Source organism: Cavia porcellus, unplaced genomic scaffold, assembly GCF_034190915.1.
Source record: "Cavia porcellus strain 051 isolate PalLab524CR breed Dunkin Hartley unplaced genomic scaffold, mCavPor4.1 scaffold_6, whole genome shotgun sequence".
In the NCBI taxonomy this organism is placed as follows: Eukaryota; Metazoa; Chordata; class Mammalia; order Rodentia; family Caviidae; genus Cavia; species Cavia porcellus.
This window is the reverse complement of record NW_026947489.1, coordinates 63,744,108-63,763,445: the sequence shown is the minus strand read 5'-3', so window position 1 is coordinate 63,763,445 and position 19,338 is coordinate 63,744,108. Positions and strand designations below refer to the sequence as shown.

At 37.4% G+C, this 19,338-nt stretch overlaps 1 protein-coding gene across 2 annotated transcripts in view; it reads right to left on the bottom strand.

Moving 5' to 3' along the window:
* Positions 1 to 19,318, bottom strand: part of Cltc (clathrin heavy chain) — a 65,203-nt gene extending 45,885 nt beyond the window's left edge. The window contains exon 1 of one of the 2 annotated variants that reach the window (XM_005003502.4): positions 19,060 to 19,318. In XM_005003502.4, coding sequence (XP_005003559.1) covers positions 19,060 to 19,101 — 42 coding nt within the window. In that variant the 5' untranslated portion in view covers positions 19,102 to 19,318. The remainder of the gene's footprint in view (positions 1 to 19,059) is intronic. The other variant, XM_003469449.5, reaches the window with a different exon arrangement.
* Between the last annotated feature and the right edge of the window lie 20 nt (positions 19,319 to 19,338).

The following is a 19,338-nucleotide window of genomic DNA, read 5'->3' as shown; positions in this document are numbered from 1 at the left end:
TGGTGTGGTACACACTGGCAATCTTGGCACTCTGGGAGACTGTGGTAGAAAGACGCTAAGTTCAAGCCTAGCCTGAGCAACTTGAGGAAACTTGTCTCTAAATAAAGGGGATTTGGGGTCGGGGATATAGCTCAGCAGCACAGTGCCTACCTGGCAAGTGCAAGATCTTGAGTTCAAGCTCCAGTACCAAAAAAAAAACCACAACAACAACAACAACAAATAAACACCTCAAAACAAAGGAGATTTGGACTTAGGGGTGGTAACTGGGTTGTAGCTCAGTAAGAAGGTCCTAGGTCTTTTGATTTTTGAGACAAGGTCTCACTATGTACTTCGGACTGACCTTGAAGTCACTATGTAACCCAGACTGGCCTCGAACCCAAGGTCATCCTCCTGCCTCACTCAGCCTTTCCAAGTGCTAGGATTACATGCACACCTGGGTATCCCCAGTATTAAAAAATAATAAAAATAAAACTCAGGATCTGAATAAGATATGACATTTAAGAGCCTATACTTTACTTTCACTTCACTCTTATACCAATGATTGCAAGCAGAAAGAGTTATAAAATGTACTTGTACCAGGGGCTGGGGATTTAGCTCAGCGGCATAATTGCCTGCCTTGCAAGCAGGCAGTTGTGAGTTCGATCTTCGGTACCGATAAAAAACGAAAAAGACAAAAAAAAAAAAAAAAAAAAGATAGTGTAAGCAAAGTTTGGGGAGGCCTTTTATAAACATGCCTGTCTGATACAGGGATATACATTATTTTTCACAGTGGCGAGTCCTTTTTTGGGGGGTACTGGGAATCAAACTCAGGACCTTGTACTTGCCAGGCAGATGCTTATGCCACTGAGCTGTATCTCCAGCCTGTCCTTAGAATCTTAAAGGCTTAATGGGATATCCTTCCATAATTAGAGAAAACAGGATTGTGATTCAGAGTTCATGGAGCTACATAGCAAGAAGCCAGATACGTTTAAACTGTCCTGTAAAGTGTATGTTTCTACTTCAATATATCCCTTATTTAAAAAAAAAAGTACGCATCTCTCTTTTGTAGGCCTGCACTCATAATAAATCCCTTTATGACTCTTAGAGACTACAAAATTGAACAAGACACAGTGGCAAATTTTTAACAGCAGTACATATTAAAAAGTACATTCAGCCAGGAATAGTGGTGCATGCCTGTAATCTCAGTACTCAGGAATCTGAGGCAGGACTGCCTGTGCTACCCAGTTAGCTCAAAACTAGCCTGAACTAAATAGCAAGACCCTGTCTCAAAAAACAAAACATATTCAAATGATAACTTTTACAAAATGAAACATGAAAATTGCTCCTTCCTTAAAAAGCTTTCCCTAATTGTTATGAAAAGCAATGCCAGGAACAGAAAGTTGCATTGTTTCCACCCCCTCAAACAGATTGGTAAATCTATTTTTCTCTTACTAGTATTAATCTTTAGAGCAAATATCTGGAACATTTACCAATTCTCCAATTATTTTCCTGCAATATATTCAAAACAGATATATGCCAAAACTACAGTAATAGGACAAGTCACCACCATTAATCACAATTCTGGCTTTGGAGCACTTAAGAGTGTAATCATCCAAAATCATCTATGTACTATATCTAATGAAATATGTGTAGATTAAAACTTTTAAAATGCCATAATACCTTTAGTTTTTAATTTTCAGAACTGCACACACTAACCATAAACTATTTAAAGTCAATTATAAAGGTGTGATGGTAACATGAACACAGAAACTGAATTATAAACTGGAACAAATCACTGATATATTCAAAGGATATGCTGGGGATATAGCTCAGTGGTACAAATGCCTTCCTAGCAAGTGTGAGATTGCAAATTCGATCACCAGTACAAAAAACCAAAAAACACAAACCCACAGTTGATTACCCTCAGGCATAATGCGTTAGAACATACATATTTATGTCTGTACACGCTTAGATACCAGTACACAGGGTATTCAGAGGATATAAATTTCTAGATTTGCAACTATTTTTCAGAAGACATAAAATAATACCCAGACATAAAATACAGCCACATTTTCATCTTCTCAATTGGCAAAATGTGCTCCTGTTGTAGTTGGAGAATACTATCTTGAGATATATTTGTAAGTTTTTTACAATAAGTATAAGAAGTCAATAAAAAATCTAAAAAAGAACTTTTTTAGTAGTTACTCTTCCCGTTTCAAAAAATATTAATGACCAATATACAAAAGCATACTAATTATTGACTACTTCTTTAGTTTTATAGAGAAGCACATAAACTTTATATGTTGTAATCTGGTTTGCAGACTAGATTGTGGTCTACAAGTGAACTACTTTAGGACTCCCAGTTTAAACTAGCTTCCAAAAGGTAAAGGAAAAGGCTTGTTCATCAGTCAAACCAAAATACTGCAGTACCAGGCAGTTAACATTACAAATAGCAGAAAAATATTTCCTTGTCCTCCCCTCCTCAGTTTGGATTAACATGTGAGGGAAGGGTGGTAGCAAGCAAGACAGTGCATTCTTAGTTTAAGTAATGAGAAGTATTATTTCAGATTTCCTATTATCTAGAGAACACAAAAAAGCTTCACTCAAGTAAACAAAGTACAAATTTACAATTTTGATTGTAAACTACAAGTGGTAGCTAGAATAGACTTCTTTTGTGGATCCCTCCTAAGAGTCAGAATGGCTGGGTGTAGTCCTAGTGTTTGCTGGTAAAAGCACTAGTACCTCCAGGTATCTCTTTCCTCATCTGAAAAAAACGTGCCTGTTCTCAGAATTAAATGCTAACCAACGCCTAGTATGCTGTAAGGACTTCAACAGATATTGTCTATCAGTATATGGGTACTTTAGGTCTGCTCAAGGTTAGCCTTTTGGTATTTGCATTTCATTATCTGCTTAATTCAGCTGTATATAAATTTAGTCAAAAGTATGGGTGTGAATTTCTTCTAACTACTGATAATGGACTAGTTAGTGGTTCCTAGGAGCTTATTGACTAAAAAATGACTCCCTTATCCGATCCCCAAATTAAATTTCTAATTTAAGAATTAAATTATACCAAGACTTTAAATTTTGCCTTTTATCTAGTTAAATGTAGAGCGCAGAATCACCAAAACTATGCAACCCTGCAAACATGTTCATCCTGAAAAACCCTTCTTGTTTTTAGAGGTATTGCATATCAGTATTGCTAAGGCTTTCTAACAAACTTACCAACTATGTCTCCAACACTCTGGCTCAAACATGGCCAAACGGTTAAGGCCAATATCATGAACTTTATTTCAAAGCGCTCAAGACTATGAAGATACAATAGAAAGCAGGCACTCCAGTTTTCTTCTTACTGTGCAAGAGTTGAAGCCACATAGCTCAAAGCCCTGCACACACAATATAGCCATCCACCCACACTACACCATCCAAAATCAAACTTTATTTTTGAGGTCAATTACAGATTGAGATAGAACTCAAGAGTCCACATTAATAGACACAATTTTTTAAAAACTGAAAAAGAAAAGCTGTTCCATGTAAGAAAAAACAAACTCAAAAACGTCTAATCTTTTTAGTCATTTGGCAATCCTCATTAATATGAATTGCTACAGAAAAAAAAAACACCAATAGATACTAAAACTAATGGAAGAAATTTTGAGAATTAACAGATATATCAGGCTCAAGGAATCTCCCTCACAAGGCACTTACTAAAAATAGAAAAAGGAAATTTATAATGAAAAACCTCCTAGGCACAACTTTTATCAATAGCTGAAAGACTGATTGACTGATTTTTGGTTTTTTGAAACATGGTCTCACTGTGCAATTGAAGCTGATCTTAAACTCACTATGTAAACCAGGCTGGTCCTGAAGTCCCTCCCAGTGATCATCTGCCTCACTCAGTCTGAGTGCTGGGACTATAGGCATAAGCCACAACACCTGGCAAAAGTAAGTTTTAATATCACTAGCAGTGAATCGAATTGACAATACATGTCACCTGACGCAATGAATTTAAAGCTACCCAACACTGCTTATAGCAGTATCCTATCAAAATTATAAAACTCGACTTACGGGGCTGGGGATTTAGCTCAGAGGCATAAGCACCTGCCTTGCAAGCAGGTGGTCGTGAGTTCAATCCCCGGTACCGATAAAAAGTAAAAAGACCAAAAAAAAAAAAAGAGTTTAATTTGGGGCTGGGGATTTAGCTCAGTGGCATAAGGACCTGCCTTGCAAGCAGGCGGACGTGAGTTCGATCCCCGGTACCGATAAAAAGGAAAAAGACAAAATAAATAAATAAATAAATAAAACTCGACTTACAGCAGCCTAGTTTTTCACAGTTAAATCTGGGAAACCCAAATGCCCATTAACTGAGGAATGGATAAAAAAGATGCGGTATTTTTATACAACGGAGTACTATTCAGCTACAAAAAAAACCCACACTGACACTTTTATAGGCAAATAGAAGCAATTTGAAACCACACTCCTAAGTAAAATAAATCAAACTCACATGTGTAAATACTATAGTCTCCCTAGTGTAAAAAACTGAACGAATAAGATACAAAATCTTCAATAAATATTGTAAAAAGGTTTAAAAAATTATAAAACTTGAATCTCTTCATGACAACCTATCAAATAAGTGAAAAAAAATAGGTCTTCAAATATAAAGACTGTTCCAGACTATAGAAACCAAGAGAGAGGACCACCATCGCATGCAACTCAAGATTCTGGGTTTTCTCTTGATATAAACATACTGGAATAACTGATGAAATCAGAGTTAACAGTATTCAGATATCTGATGTAACAGTATTCTGCTAAATTCATTACTTTGATAATTTTTGTGATTTTAGATCATCTTATTTTTAGTAAATACACACTGAAGTATGTAGTAAAGTAGTATCACACATGCAACTACTTTCAGACAGTTCAGTAAAAAAGGCATAGAGACAAAAGGACAAAGCAAATGTAGTAAAATGTTAACAATGATGTGTAAATGGTATACATGAACATTCTTTGCACTGTCCCTCCAACTATTCTGTAGATCAGAAACTATTCTGTAAATCAGAAAAGAAAATTTCAAAACTGTTACTGTTTTGATTACCTTTATAACTAGATGCCAATAAATGCTCTTATTTTAAAAATTATATTCTTCAGGGGAAAAATACCTCTTCCAACTCCTTGCACACTTGTGTGCACCTGTCTTTGGACTCTTGCCACCACTTCGCTATGGATCTCAACTGCTCCTGCACCAGTGTCACTCCTGCATCTGTGGAGGATCCTATACATGTACAGATGTGACTCCCGCAAGAAGAGCTCCAACTATGGATGCCCCAGGACACACCAAATGTGCCCAAGACTTTGTCTGCTAAGGAGCTTCCAATCAGCGCAGCTGTAATAACCAATTGGGCACGTTCTTGTTCCCATGTATACTTCACAGAAAACTGAGTTTAGCAAGTGGGTTAAGGTTGTTTAAAGAAAAAGAAAAGATCCTACACATGAGAGCAAGTCAACTTTAAACCCCACAAAAATACTTTAAAAAAAAATCTTGAAGCATTTGGGAGGCTGAGGCAGGAGAATCATTTGCAAGTTTGAGATAAGCCTGGGCTACAAAGTGAGCCCAAGACCAGTCTGAACTGCATAGTGAGACCCAGTCTCAAAAAGACCAAAAAAAAAAAAAAAAAAAAAGACGAAAACTTTAGACATAACTGAAAGCAACATAAAGATCTTGCTTAGACCTTGATTTCAACACAATTAGTATTTGGAAACAATGAGAGAAATGTGGACTGGTTTTCAGGTGTTCAAATATTAAGGGCTATAAAAATGCCATGATTATAAAATGTCTATTTTCTAAAAATGCAAGCGGGAATACTTAGAGGTAAAATGTCATGATAGCCTCAATTTCTTTAAAATGTTACAGCAAAATTTAAAAAGTAAATATAACAAATTATTATTAAAAAATCTAAATGACTTTTCAGTCTTAGGAAAGTTTGCAAAAAGTTTTCACTGAAAGAACTGTAAATTGGATGTCTGTCCTATTAGAATTGTGCAAAGAGGTTTGCTGCACTAGTCAATATGGTAGCCTCTAGTCACACTTGGCTATTTAATTTTAACTAACATTCTTTTTAAAAACTAAAACTTAGTTCTTCAATCAAATGTCATCAGTGACATTTCAGGTGCTTCATAGCCACAATGGCACAGATGGCACAGAATAAAACAATTCCACTGTTTCTATAAGTTTTCTTGGAAGGCCAACAAAGAGAAAAGGAAAAATGCTTCTACATCTATTTCCAGCAAAATATAATGGATAGCTTGCAAAGACAGCTACCATTCACTAGTATTATACAGGACTTCAGACAAGACAAAGAGAAATAGAACTTTTAGGTTTTAGTCATAAGATCTGCAAGAGGTGAAAAATAACCCACAAGTTTCAATGCTACTAAGCAACAAAGTCTAAGAAAAATTCCTCAGTCTGGCAATATTTTTCCCTTTCAACACTGAACATTCCAATGGCTATATATCAGTTAGGAGAGACAAGCAAGGACTGAGGATTTCAACAGTATAAAAATCTGGTAAATGTAATTTCCTAACTTTGAGAAGAGGGAGCTCTATCTCTGCTTTGAAAGCTACCACTGCCTCAATTTCTAAAGTGTTTATCAGTACTCTGAAGTCCTTGAAAAAAGAAAACACAAGTAGTAAGATGAATCTCTAATTTTAGAAGGGTGCATAAATACCAATATAGTAAAATTAGTAGACTTTTTTTTAACCAGCAACATTACATTCAGAAATCTAAGTTAAACCCCCAATCAGATTTTAATGCTTTAAACTTTTTATTTTCTATCTTGGTTTTGAAAATGCACTTGATTTTACTGTTAAATTTTACTGGCAAACCAAAAAAGAATCCATTCTTGCATGAGGAGGAGTAAAGAGGTCTAAAAGATGAATGAAAAGTTAAAAGTGATTTAACACATATCAAGTACTTAGATCAATGTGGAAGCACATACGCACTCTCCATTTTAGGGATTTCTGTCTTTTGGTTATCTAGTTTGGGGTTCATAGTATTGTGATACTGACTGTTCTGAAACTGACTGGTATGGACAGTCTACTAACACTGGGTATCACTGTACTCAAACTTCACCCAAACTAACTTGCTGTGTTTATCTTCATCTATTCTGAAGAGAGCAGGAAAACCTAGTATGTCAAGGAATCAGGAAACCCAGTGGTGATGAGGCAGCATTAGTGATCAAACTATGAAAGTACCATCATCATTGCAAGACCAAATAGGCCATAAATATACTTAATCCAGTAGCATGCATTGTTAAGTGCCAGAAAAAGCTAATGTAAGACACACTATTCTTCAATACTCCATTCTGGAACACAGTTCCACTAAACACATTCCACTAACACAATTCCAACTGTGATTGTGCCTACAAACATCACATAAAAGCAGTAAGTTTGTCTTGAATCTAATTTTACACAGAAATTCTTACATCTGGTAAAAATACATTCATCAAAAATTGACTTTTCTACAAATATACTGAAGGAATTTGCTTCCTAGATGAATGACCAGTAAACTTGGAACAGCTCATTTACCAGCTGTATCAGCTGAAAATTAAAATACATTAAAACTTATGTTTATGACAGCACTATTAAAGACTTAAGTTTCACAACCCATGCTTGGCTTTACACTTTCCAAGATCCTTCCTTCTTGTTACATCTGAACAGTGAACATGTAAGGAAGTTGTATAAGAGCTATTTAATTTCAGATGAAGCTGTTTTGTAAGTGTTCTCTGGCCCTATTTTGCTTAGTTTCTCTGTACTCCCTTGTATTATAAAGATTTGATATATGGGACTAGGGATTTAGCTCAGTGGCAAAAGTGCCTGCCTGGCAAGCGTGAGGTCATGAGTTCGATCCCTAGCACCAAGAAAAAAAAAAAAAAAAGATTTCATATATGTTAGCAAACAAAGAGTTAAAAGGGCAACAATTTTTAGAGACTTGCTGAGACTTGGTAGTCATTATACCACTAACCTCCCAATGCAAGTATTTTTAAGTACATGTTTCAAGATTTGGTTCACTTCTCAACCCAAGTAGTTCACTCAGCACAATTTCCTTTAAAAACTCCAAAACATCCTCACCTTCACTAGTACCAATCACAGTGAAAAAAAAAAAAAAATGCTGAGAGCAGTCACTTCTTAAGCCCTTCCTGGAAACTAGCAGAATGTCTAATTAAAACCACAGTTGCTGTATTCTACAGGAAATGAAGAAAAATGCTGATAATGCACCATTCCTTTAGTTCTTCAATCAACAGGACACCAGCCAGTCTTTTATAGGCTTCATAGACGTCAAGCAACAAATAAAAGACGTTTAACCTTTGCTGATGCCATACTTAAAGCTTAGATTTGCCTCTATTCCATGTTAGCCTTTGAAAGAATTACTGTTTCTTAGGAGTCTCTGACTTATGTCACTGTCTCCAAACTGTAAGCAATATGTTCCAGAAGAAACCACACCTCAAGACAGGAATTGAGACTGTTATCTTTGCTAAACTACCAGGAGATATGTTTCAGCTTATAAACCACTGCTGGAAAAAAAACAAAAAAACACTGCTGACTATGAATTTCAAAGACTTTGGATTCACTAATAAAAGAAACATAAACCAAAAATGAGATGAAAGATTAAATCAATTTTAACCAACCTTCTTGGATACACATGAATAAAGTTTTTATGTTCCAAATCTTGGAGATGAGCACACTTCCCGAGATTATGCTGGTTTCTGCCTAATCCCTTTAAGCTGGCACAAAACTACTAGTTACAATGCATGGGGTGGTGGTGAGGGTGTAGAAACAGAATACATATATCTAAACCTGCCTTTCAAAAAAACAGGAAAAAAGCCTTAACCCAGACATGATTGTAATCCACCCACTCTAAGGCTGAGTGAGGATCACAAATTTGAATCCAGCCTGAGCAATTAAGCTACTTAGAAAGACTATCTTAAATAAAAAATAATAAAAGGACTGGGGACATAGCTCAGTACAAAGGCTCTGGAGTTCAATTCCTGATACAAAAATATGACAGACAGACAGAGACAGACAGACAGCGAGAGTGAGCAAAGAATGCCAGGCAGGCATGGTGACAGAAACATCTATAATCCTAGCACTAAGAGTCCGAGGCAGGAGGATCTCTGCAAATTTGAAGCCATCCTGGGAAACACAGCAGGTTCAAAGCCAGCTAAACTACATAGCAAGACCCTGTCTTTTCTTTTTTTTTTTTGGTCTACTTTGAGACAGGGTCTCACTATGCAGTTAGGCTGGCCTTGAATTTACTTTGTAGCCCAGGCTGGCCTCCAATTTACAGCAATTCTCCTGACTCAGTCTCTCAAATGCTAGGATTACAGGCTTGTTCCACCATGCCCAGCAAGACCCTGTCCTAAAAAAGCAACAAAAACCCCTACTTCCAGGGTTTAAAATAATACTGCTTTGTATTTGATTTTACCATACAGATCTTTAAGGATATGAATGTCCCTGGGCAGGTTTCCTGGTATGAGAAACTCAAACTGGTCAGTTTCCTTACTAGCTATAAACATCCTACAGAAACCTCCATCTATGATACAGCTTCCCAGCATGTACTTTTTACAGAGGAGCTCACTGTTACAATTAGGCTCACTTCTACCACTGCTGGGCATAATCATGTATTTTTCACCCTATATTGACAGATCTGCTAAGGAAATTAGATACTCTGCTGTCTAATTTTTCTGGTTGAGTCATTCAGTTAAAGCAGAATCAGCCTAACAGCTGCTGTAAGTTACAAGTCCAGAATCTTTTTTTTTTTTTTTACAGCTGAGTTGCCAATTTTTCTTGTGAACTTACATGCCACAAATTTCAAGACTGAATGAATGAATGATCAGCATGAAGTTACAGGCAATCTTAAAACTGTTTAATATTGACAAAGGAACGAACCACATTAAAAGGGTTAAGTGGCTTTAATTTATCTACAATTAACATCTACTGAGTATCTTTTATTTGGCAACTGAACATTAATTCAATATTTTAAGTATAATTTGTGTGTGAAATTGTCTGTTTTTACTCTGCTGTGGCTTCCCTGTGACCCACAAAAATTCATGTGTTAAAAACAACTCAAAACTCTTATGTTAATGACATTGTAAGGTAAGGCCTTTGGGAAGTAGCAAGAATTAATGAGGTTTTCTAAATGGGATTTCCATGAAAACATTAGTGGCTTTAAAAGAGCCACACAAACCTAAGCTAGCTCTCTTGCTCTATCTTGCCGCCATGGTGCAAAGCAGCAAGAAAGTCCCACCAGATGTTAAGCAAATACCTCTGACTTCCTAACCTCCACAACCATAAGCAAATCAACTTCAATTCTTCATAAAATAGTAGATCACAAGTACTCTGTCAAGAGCAACAGAAAAATGGATAAAACCTCTTGCCATATGCATTTTATATTGCTGTCTTCATTCCAAATTGCCTTTCAAAAATTTCATATGGAAACGAGTATGGTGGTACTCTCCTGTAATCTCAGATTTACATTGGCTAAGACAAGGAGGATCACCTCAAGTTTGAGAATACCCTGAACTACAGAGAGTTCAAGGCTAGCCTGAATAGCAAGACCCTGTCTCACACACACACAAACAATTCCATTATGGTATAATTATGGGAATTTTATAACATACTTCATATTCCCATCTGCATATTAGTAAAGTTATTTTTTCATCTGGCTAGATATAAATTATGACCTCCAGAAATGTACCTTTAAAGGTTATACAGAATATTTAAGGGGCTGAGGATTTAGCTCAGTGGCTTAAGTGCCTGCCTTGCAAGCGGGCAGTCATGAGTTTGATCCCTGGTACCGATAAAAAATTAAAAAAAAAAGAAAAGAAACTTTTAAGATGTGTGTACCCAGGCTCAATGGTATATGCCTATCCTCCCTTTTTGGGAGAATGAGACAAAAAATTTCAAGTTTGAGGCCAGCCTAGGCAACTTAATGAGAACCTGTCTCAAAATAAAAACTTAACAATGAGTTGGGGATGAAGCTCAGTGGTAGAGCACTTGCCTAGCAGGCATCTAGGTTCAACACCTGTACCAGCAAAGTTTGTGTTATCTAACAGCTGCAATTGTGAGGCCATGTACAGAGGAAATTGATCTTAAATTTCCACAGTCCAATACACTCAAATATTTAAGAGCAGTGAAAGAGATGGGGTTGTAAATTCTATAGGCCCTCCCCCATTACTCATCCTCAAACAATGAAATCTATTTAAAGTAAGCTGTGTGCTAAGCTGAGCATATAGTACGTGGAGTTTTTTATTTCACTGTCTACTTTGGTAGTTTTTCAGGAGAGTAGCTAATCAGAAACTAATGAAAGCAACTTAACCAACTATTTCTCATTTATGACTCTCAGGTTCGAAGGACAAAGATATCAAAAATTCCAGTTTCTAGCTGTGCATATGCCTGTAATCTGGTGCTTAGGAGGCTGAGGCAGGAGGATCTGAGTTCAAGACCAACTTGGGCTACATATTAAGACCAAAAAATCCCAACAAGCCAGGCATGGTGGTACACATCTGAAATTACAGCACTCTGGAGGTTGAGGCAGAAGAATCATAGTTTGAGAGCAGCTGGGGTTACAAAGTGAGCTCAAGGTCAGCCTGAACTGCATGGAGAGACCCTGTCTCAAAAATACCAAAAAAACAAAAAAACCTCTACAATTCCTGAGTCCTGCGGTTCTTTTTTTCCCTACACTTAAAAATAGTCCCGGCACAGGAGAAGAGTTCAATGTAACTCTGGATCTTGGCTTCAAAAACTGGTTATTTGTAGCTTTTTCCTTTAGCATGGTATACAAGGATAAACAGATTCCTCTAGAACACAGGAAGGAAAAACTAATATTTAAGTGTAAGGACTAAGTATAAACTATATTATAGTCAACTTCACAACTGTTAGAAAGCACTAATTTTAATAAATAAAGGTAAGACAAGCTAAAAACTTCATGTAATCAAATACATAAAACCCCAATTAAACATCCATATTGCACAACTGCATCCTACAGTTAAATTTTTTTTGGACTGGAGACTGAGCTAGAGCCTTCATGCTGAGCGATATCCCCAGCCCTTTCATTTTGAGACAGGCTGAGCTAAGTTTATCAGGCTGAGCTTGAACTAGCTATCCTACCTTCTCAACCTACAGGGTTTGGGTTACAGGAGTGCATCACAACATCCAACTGGAGTTTGACTTTTTACTGGGGACTGAACTCAAGAGTCTTATGCATGCTAACACTGAGTTACATTCCCAACCTTTTAATTCGCTACTAATGAACCTGGTCCCTATTCTTTAAGAAACAAAACTTTTAAAATCTGCTATACTTATTAATTTACTTTGAGGTACTGGGCATTGAATCCTAAGCCTCACTCATGTTAGAAAAGTGCAGTATCACTAAGCTACACATTCAGCTACATTTTTCTGAAGCAAGGTCTCCTTAAATTGCTTAGGCTGGCCCTGAATTTGTGATTCTCTTGCCTCACCTTTCCTAGTAGCTGAGATTACAAGGTATGTGCCAACCAGGCTGGCTCTTTTTTATTTTAAAACTTAACGAACTCATTATTTACCCAATGATTCAGAACAGGAAGCACTAATATTACGGACAGCTGTGCCTCCAAAGCACACCCCTACAGGTTTGTTACCATTTCCTCTTCTGCCACTACCACACTCAAAACTACAAGCATATTCTAATCCCATCTTCCTCCACTGGGCTTTTCAAACACAAATGTCTTCCTTGGAGTTCTTATCAAGTTTTTTATTAGTACAAACACAAAAACAGACTATACAGTAAAATAGAAAGCAAGTTTCTTGCATTCACAAAAGGATTCAGAATGGAATACATTCACTCTCACCACTAAGGAAAAGTCTGTAGGAAAATTTGTGCCCACATGAGAGCGAATACAGGTAATTCTAATTATAAATTAATCTGAGCCAAATCATTTTACATAATTAATCACTGGGACTATGGATAAAACCCTCTCAAAAGATATTAAAGTACTGCCCTATAACTTCTGCTAGAATGTATGTATCAAAGACCACCACAAAGGACAGATCATTTGTAGTACATTTTGCAGTTCAAATTACACAAATCATTTGCCAAATGAGGCATCCTGCCCAAATCAGAGAACAAGTTTTAAAGTCTAGGTGTATGACTCTTAACTGCTATGAACTTCACCCTCCCGATCTATTAAATAGGACTAATTCTTTCTACTCAAAGGAGTTCTTTTGCCAATAAATGAGGTAATAAACATAACATACTTAACATTGTTTAGTACATATTAGGTACTCAAATAGTTATAATGGTCAATGTATTTTGATTTTATAGATTACAAGAAAATTAAGATTTGATGGTTATTCCCTTGAAAGTACAATTTTAAAAAACTATGTCTTGGGCTGGGGATTTAGCTCAGCAGCATAAGCACCTGCCTTGCAAGCAGGTGGTCGTGAGTTTGATCCCTGGTACCGATAAAAAAAATTCAAAAAATAACTATTGTCTTCCACAACACAAAAGAAGAGACTTATAAAACTGACATTTGACAGATGGGTTTTTCCTAATACATTCAGATCCAAGCTTCCTATCATACATTCCAGTTAAGTGCATTAGCCACAGGGCACAGCATCTAGAGCTATAAACTCTATACTAGTTCACAAGACAAGCTTATTTTATGAAGTACTCTATCATGGCACATCAGTAAATGAATTTAGAAAAGTAGCTTCACTTACTATGAAAGATAACCTATGAACTTATTTCTATAAACTGTAAAGTATTCCCAAGGCAAACATTCTGTATATGAAATCTTGTATTAAAAAAAATTTGCACCAGTTATGGTGGCAAAGGCCTGTAACTGCAGCACTTGGGAGGCTGAGGCATGAGGATCACCTCAAGTTGAGGACAGCCTAGATATACAGTGAGTTCAAATACCAAGACTCTGTTTAAGAACAAAAAGAAAGAAAATTAAAAGATATTAGATGAGAGGAGAGTAAAAGGGGAGGTGAGATGTAAAGTAGGATAATGAGGGGATGGGAATTATCACAATGTTTTATACACGTATTAAAATGCCACAATAAAACTCGGTATTTTTAATGTTAAATGCACTAATAAAAATATACACTGGAAAAGAAAATAGGAGCCAGGCATGGCCAGCCTCAACTACACATCAAAACCTTATCTCAAAAATCCAAACAACAGGGCTGGGGATTTAGCTCAGTAGCTTAAGTGCCTGCCTAGTAAGCACAAGGTCGTGATTTCAATCCCCGGTACAAAAAAAAAAATCCAAACAATAAAAAAGAAAATAGGGAATAAATTGAGATGTGTTCTAGTGTGAAATAAACATCAGATGCTGGAAATTTACTGCAAAAATTGTAAAAGAGCTGATTGGTAAATTTTATACTGACCACAGAAATAACAATCTTCTTGACGCAATGAATTTAATGAGATATATTAAGAATTCTACCTGTATTTCACTTTTAGGATGGATGCTGACAAATTCAGAATGCTGTGATTCATATAATTTTCCTATTAGGTAGCACTGGTCTCCACAACACCCAAACTTGCACTCTGTCCACTAACTAGCAGATCATTAATCACATTTTAAGGACATAGACACAAGTCTCCTCTCTAGGCTAAAGTCCAAAAACATAACAAGAAGCACACCTGGATGTACAGTCATCTCTACAAAATATTGTGTAGTGTAAGTTCTGCGTATAAAGGCCATTCTGACACTGTGGTCCTTGGGCACCACTTGGAGTCTTAGTTAGGAGAGGTGTGGGGAGAGGGTTAAGTAAAGATCTGAAAGTACCCAAGTCACATTAATAGTACCTAAGAGGCTCCAGAAGTTTGCTCTTCTCTGCATTCAAGTCACTGTTTATTGACACCTCTTCTCCCAAAAGACAGTATTCTTTCTGAGTGTTTTAATTTTAGCTAACAAAGTGATCTAAGTATATGAAATATGGGTGGTTGATAAATCTTCAGTCCTATAAAGCACAGTAGTATGTGCCTATAATCCATTGTGCAGTTCAATATTGTAGCTCAAGCTATATGTTGGCTACCTGACATTTAAATTAAAAAGAAAAACCAAAACTAATTTCTCAGTCACACTAGCCAAATATCAAGTGCTCAACACCCACATAAAGCTAAAAGACATTTCCATCACTGAGCAAAGTTCTGTCAAAAAGTTAATTCTCAAAATGCAAAAGGCACATCACTGACAGAAAAAAAAAAAGTTAAATATAATTCAAATGTCATATAGGGTTGAATATATACATTTAAAAGTAATTTTACAAAGCTAAAAACTAAGCTGAATATAGTGGTTTATGCCTGTAATCCCAACACTCAGGGATTACAGGCACGTACTCCTGAGGCAGAAGGATTGCTAAATCCGAGGTCAGCCTGCGCTTCACAGTGAATTAAAGATTAATCTGGACTACTGTCTCAAGAAACTGAAAACTAGAAGCTAAAGAGTAAATATAAATGGGTCTTTTAAAACCAATGTGTAGATCCCAACCATAGTGAAACAATTACACCAAGAGCAAACTTTCAAGGTTCCTGAAATCATTAATTTCACTGCACACTAAAAATGAAATGACTGAGGGCTGGGGATTTAGCTCAGCGGCATAAGCGCCTGCCTTGCAAAGCAGGCAGTTGTGAGTTCGATCCCTGGTACCGATAAAAATGAAAAAGACAAAAAAAAGAAATGACTGTAGTTCTATATACACACAGTTCTGTCTTGAGTTACAGTATTTAACTTCAGTTAAAGTACTTTCATCTAAATTAGCCACACTTTGTAAAGATGGATAAACTGACCATTACAAAAAATTTGAAAAACATCTTAAAACTTGAACGCTATTCCCAAAGCAGATTGTAGCAGAATTCTAGGTAGTACACGTCTTCCAGTCCAGCTACATATATCACATCCCAGTAATACTTAACATTTCTCTCTGCAAACCAATATAACCTTGGCAAGAATCCCTATCATTCAACTCAAAAAACATTCCATGCCATTTTGTTGTCTGGGTTTAAGATAGGGTCTTATGTGGCCTTGAACTCAGGATGCTCCTGCTTCAGCCTCCTGAGTGCTGGGATTAACAGGTATGAACCACCACACAATGGACCATGCCTGCATTTATGTATCTTAGGGAAAAGAACAGCAAAGGTAAATTTTTAATAAAAAACCCAGAACAGAACCACTTGGCATAAAGACACTTAATATTTCAGAAAAACTGATGCCAGACAATTGAATGCAAAAAAAAAATCAGAAATTGAAAATTGTGAACAATATTTTATATGAAGCTTATGACTTCTTCACAATCTGCAACTCCAGCAGCATACTACCCATACAGGCACCTCTTAAAACAGTGCCAAAAAGTTTATTTAGAAAGTGCAGGGTGACAGAAACTGGCTCTACAGAACTTGGGCTGAATACAGTAAAAGTAAAAATAAAAAGTATAGGCCATATCTAAGAAATGTGGCGCCAATAAGCATGGAAACTCATGCCTGATAGGTGTTTTTTTTTGCTGACTGCTACCAGTCTAAAATCCAAAACAGAAAAAAAATTCCTTTATAACTTAAAGGATTAACACTCATTTCTTGTAGCACCAAGTCCTGATGATGGATCTTTCAGAGCTAAGGGGCACAAAAATAAATTTCCAGCTCACCATTTGGAGTTTCACATGCTAATACTACACCCAAATTTCTCATTTAAAGGTTTTATACTAAATGTTTCAGAGTGTTTACTGCTACTTAGCAAACCAACAGAGGCTCAGAGCCTTCCGTCAATTAAAATAATCCTTTTTATTGTTTGCTTTTGTTGAGACAGGGTCTCAACATGTAGCCCAGGATAGCACTGATCTCACAATTCTGCCTCAGCTTTCTGAATGCTAAAATAATTTTTATTAATCTTTTTAAAGTGAGAGGATAAGAATGTGAAACCAGGAAATACAGTACTCTGAAAGCCATTGGTAATTTAGGCTTTTTGTGCAAATTAATCACTATTTACTGCAGTACACATTCATACAGCATACAGTTTAGGTATGACACAGCACTACAAAAATAATGTCCAAATTTTTCAAGTATTTTTGCAAAGCTGCTTTATACTCAAAATCTTCAAGTTATGTGAGAAGGAAATGATTTCTCTCAAGTATTCTCAGAAATTTTGAATCACTTAAGAAACCAGACCCGTATCAAGTCTGCCTTTAATTAGTAAAAAGGCTAGACTCTAATCTTTGGAATCATTTGACAATTCTTGTCTCATAAGCAACAAAAATAAAAAGCAAAGAATTACGCAAAATTAACACTGGCCAACATCATTTATGAGTAGGGTCTATTCTTGTCATGTAAAAGAAAGAACTGCTGTGCCTGTTTCTCTGGTGTCCTGTTTGTGTGCATTTGTTTGCAGAAAGCTATGTCAGATGCATATGTGAGGCGAGGACAAGCCCACGTTTTTCTTCATATCCAGGAACTGTACCCTTCTCAACCCTCCACCTTCATTTATCATCACACTGCAACACAGGTAACCACAATTAAACATGGATGCAGCATGACAATAACTCTTCTATATTCACTATCATTTAACATTTCTTAACTTTTTGTAAAACTATTTTTCTTGCCAGGGTCAGCTGAGTTACAGTATTTGAAAATTAAGAGTTGAATGAAGAAAGTTGCTTTGGAGAAGAAAGTTGCGTTTACTTGTTTTACAGGCAAAAATTTATTGTTCTTTCTATTAGAGGAAAATAATTTCTTGCTGTTGCAAGCAAACGTGATAATACCTGTAAAGAAATATGAAATTACTCATAGCCTGGGTATTAAACTTTATTAGCAAGAATCCTTTATGTTATACCAATCGGGGAAATTAAATAAATCTGCTTCAATGTAAGATGTTCAATATTAACATGTCAAACCACTGCATCCTGTATCAAAAAATCAGCCCTCAGACTTTCTTTAAGGGATACTTTAAGTGTATTAACATGAATAAATTTTTGCAGTTAAGTAAAAGTCAAGATTGCTGAACCAGGAAAATCAGAAGCTTGGAAGTGGCTTAATTCTGAGAAGACCTCCCAATGGTCACCTGCCTATGCAGGGCACTGGCACGTTGCCAGACTAGACAGTACATTGTCTCCAGAATGAAGCTCTCGGGGAAGGAACTCTAGAACCCACTAAAAAGATGCCAATTACAGATGAACTAACCTTGGCTAATGTGCACAAGTGTGCTCTATTCCCAGCACCCTATTGAATCGTGCAGTCCTGAAGGAGATATTCAGGCTATGATTCTCCAACTACATGCTAGACTGCAGAGGATCCCAAGGAAACCTCCAGAAAAACTCTTCCAACCTTTTAGAATTAAAGAACGGTTAAGAGTCACACTACTTTCAGAGAAAACAAGAAAAGAAGAAATTAAACGAATTCCTCTAGGGACCTTGACCCCACACACTCATGAGATTGACATGGCCCTGAGAAATGCGTCCCTTCTAGCCTTTCTGTTCCTTTATTGACCTGTTTCTACTGTCTAGGGAGAGGAGAGAGAGAAGCCACAGCCATTCCCCCCCTCCCCCAGAGAAGGTGCCTTTCTCAGCTGCGAGCCATAGAGGGAGGGGAAAAAAAAGGTTGCTCCTCCCCAACCCACCAGCCACACAACTCCAGGGTGCAGACCTGATGGGGAAAAAGAGCAAGGGAAGATGACAGCCCTGCAATGGCTCAGGGGCGTGAGGATAGTTCTTGCTCTGAGAGAAACGCTGAAGCATCTCCCCTCTCATCCCCCTACCCCAATGAATGAACTCAGTAAAACGGGAAGGGGAAAGTTAGTAAGCGCAGTTCTTGCCACCCAGAAGACAGAACGTCCCTCAGACCCAGGCCTCGGTGCCCTTTGCACCTCGACTCACTTTCATTCAAGCCCCATGTTGTTTAACCCTTTAAGCTTTCAACGTAGTGCCCATTCCCTTCATTATGCCGAAGATCGACAACCTCCCCCCAAACCCGGTCCTACTCGGGCTCAGATTCCAGCCTCTTCCTTCCTTCCCACCACCCTTCCCAGAGCCCTCACCAGCCCGGCCCAGCCGCACCTGGAGATGCTCCTGAAAACGAATTGGAAGAATCTGGGCCATGGCGCTGTCGTGGGGTACGGTCTCCTCCTGTCACTGGGGCTGCAGCGCAGTAGCTGCCCAGGCTCTCCGAGGGAGAGGAGGAGAAGGGGAAGGGGGAGGCTGGGTTCTGCAGGATACTCTCTGGGGACGCAGGAAACTGGTAGACAGACGAAAAAGCTCAGGTCGGGGGCGGAGGCTCCAGGGGCCGAGAGAGCCGCAATGGCGGAACCCGGCGCAGCGCAGACTCCGGAAACGGCT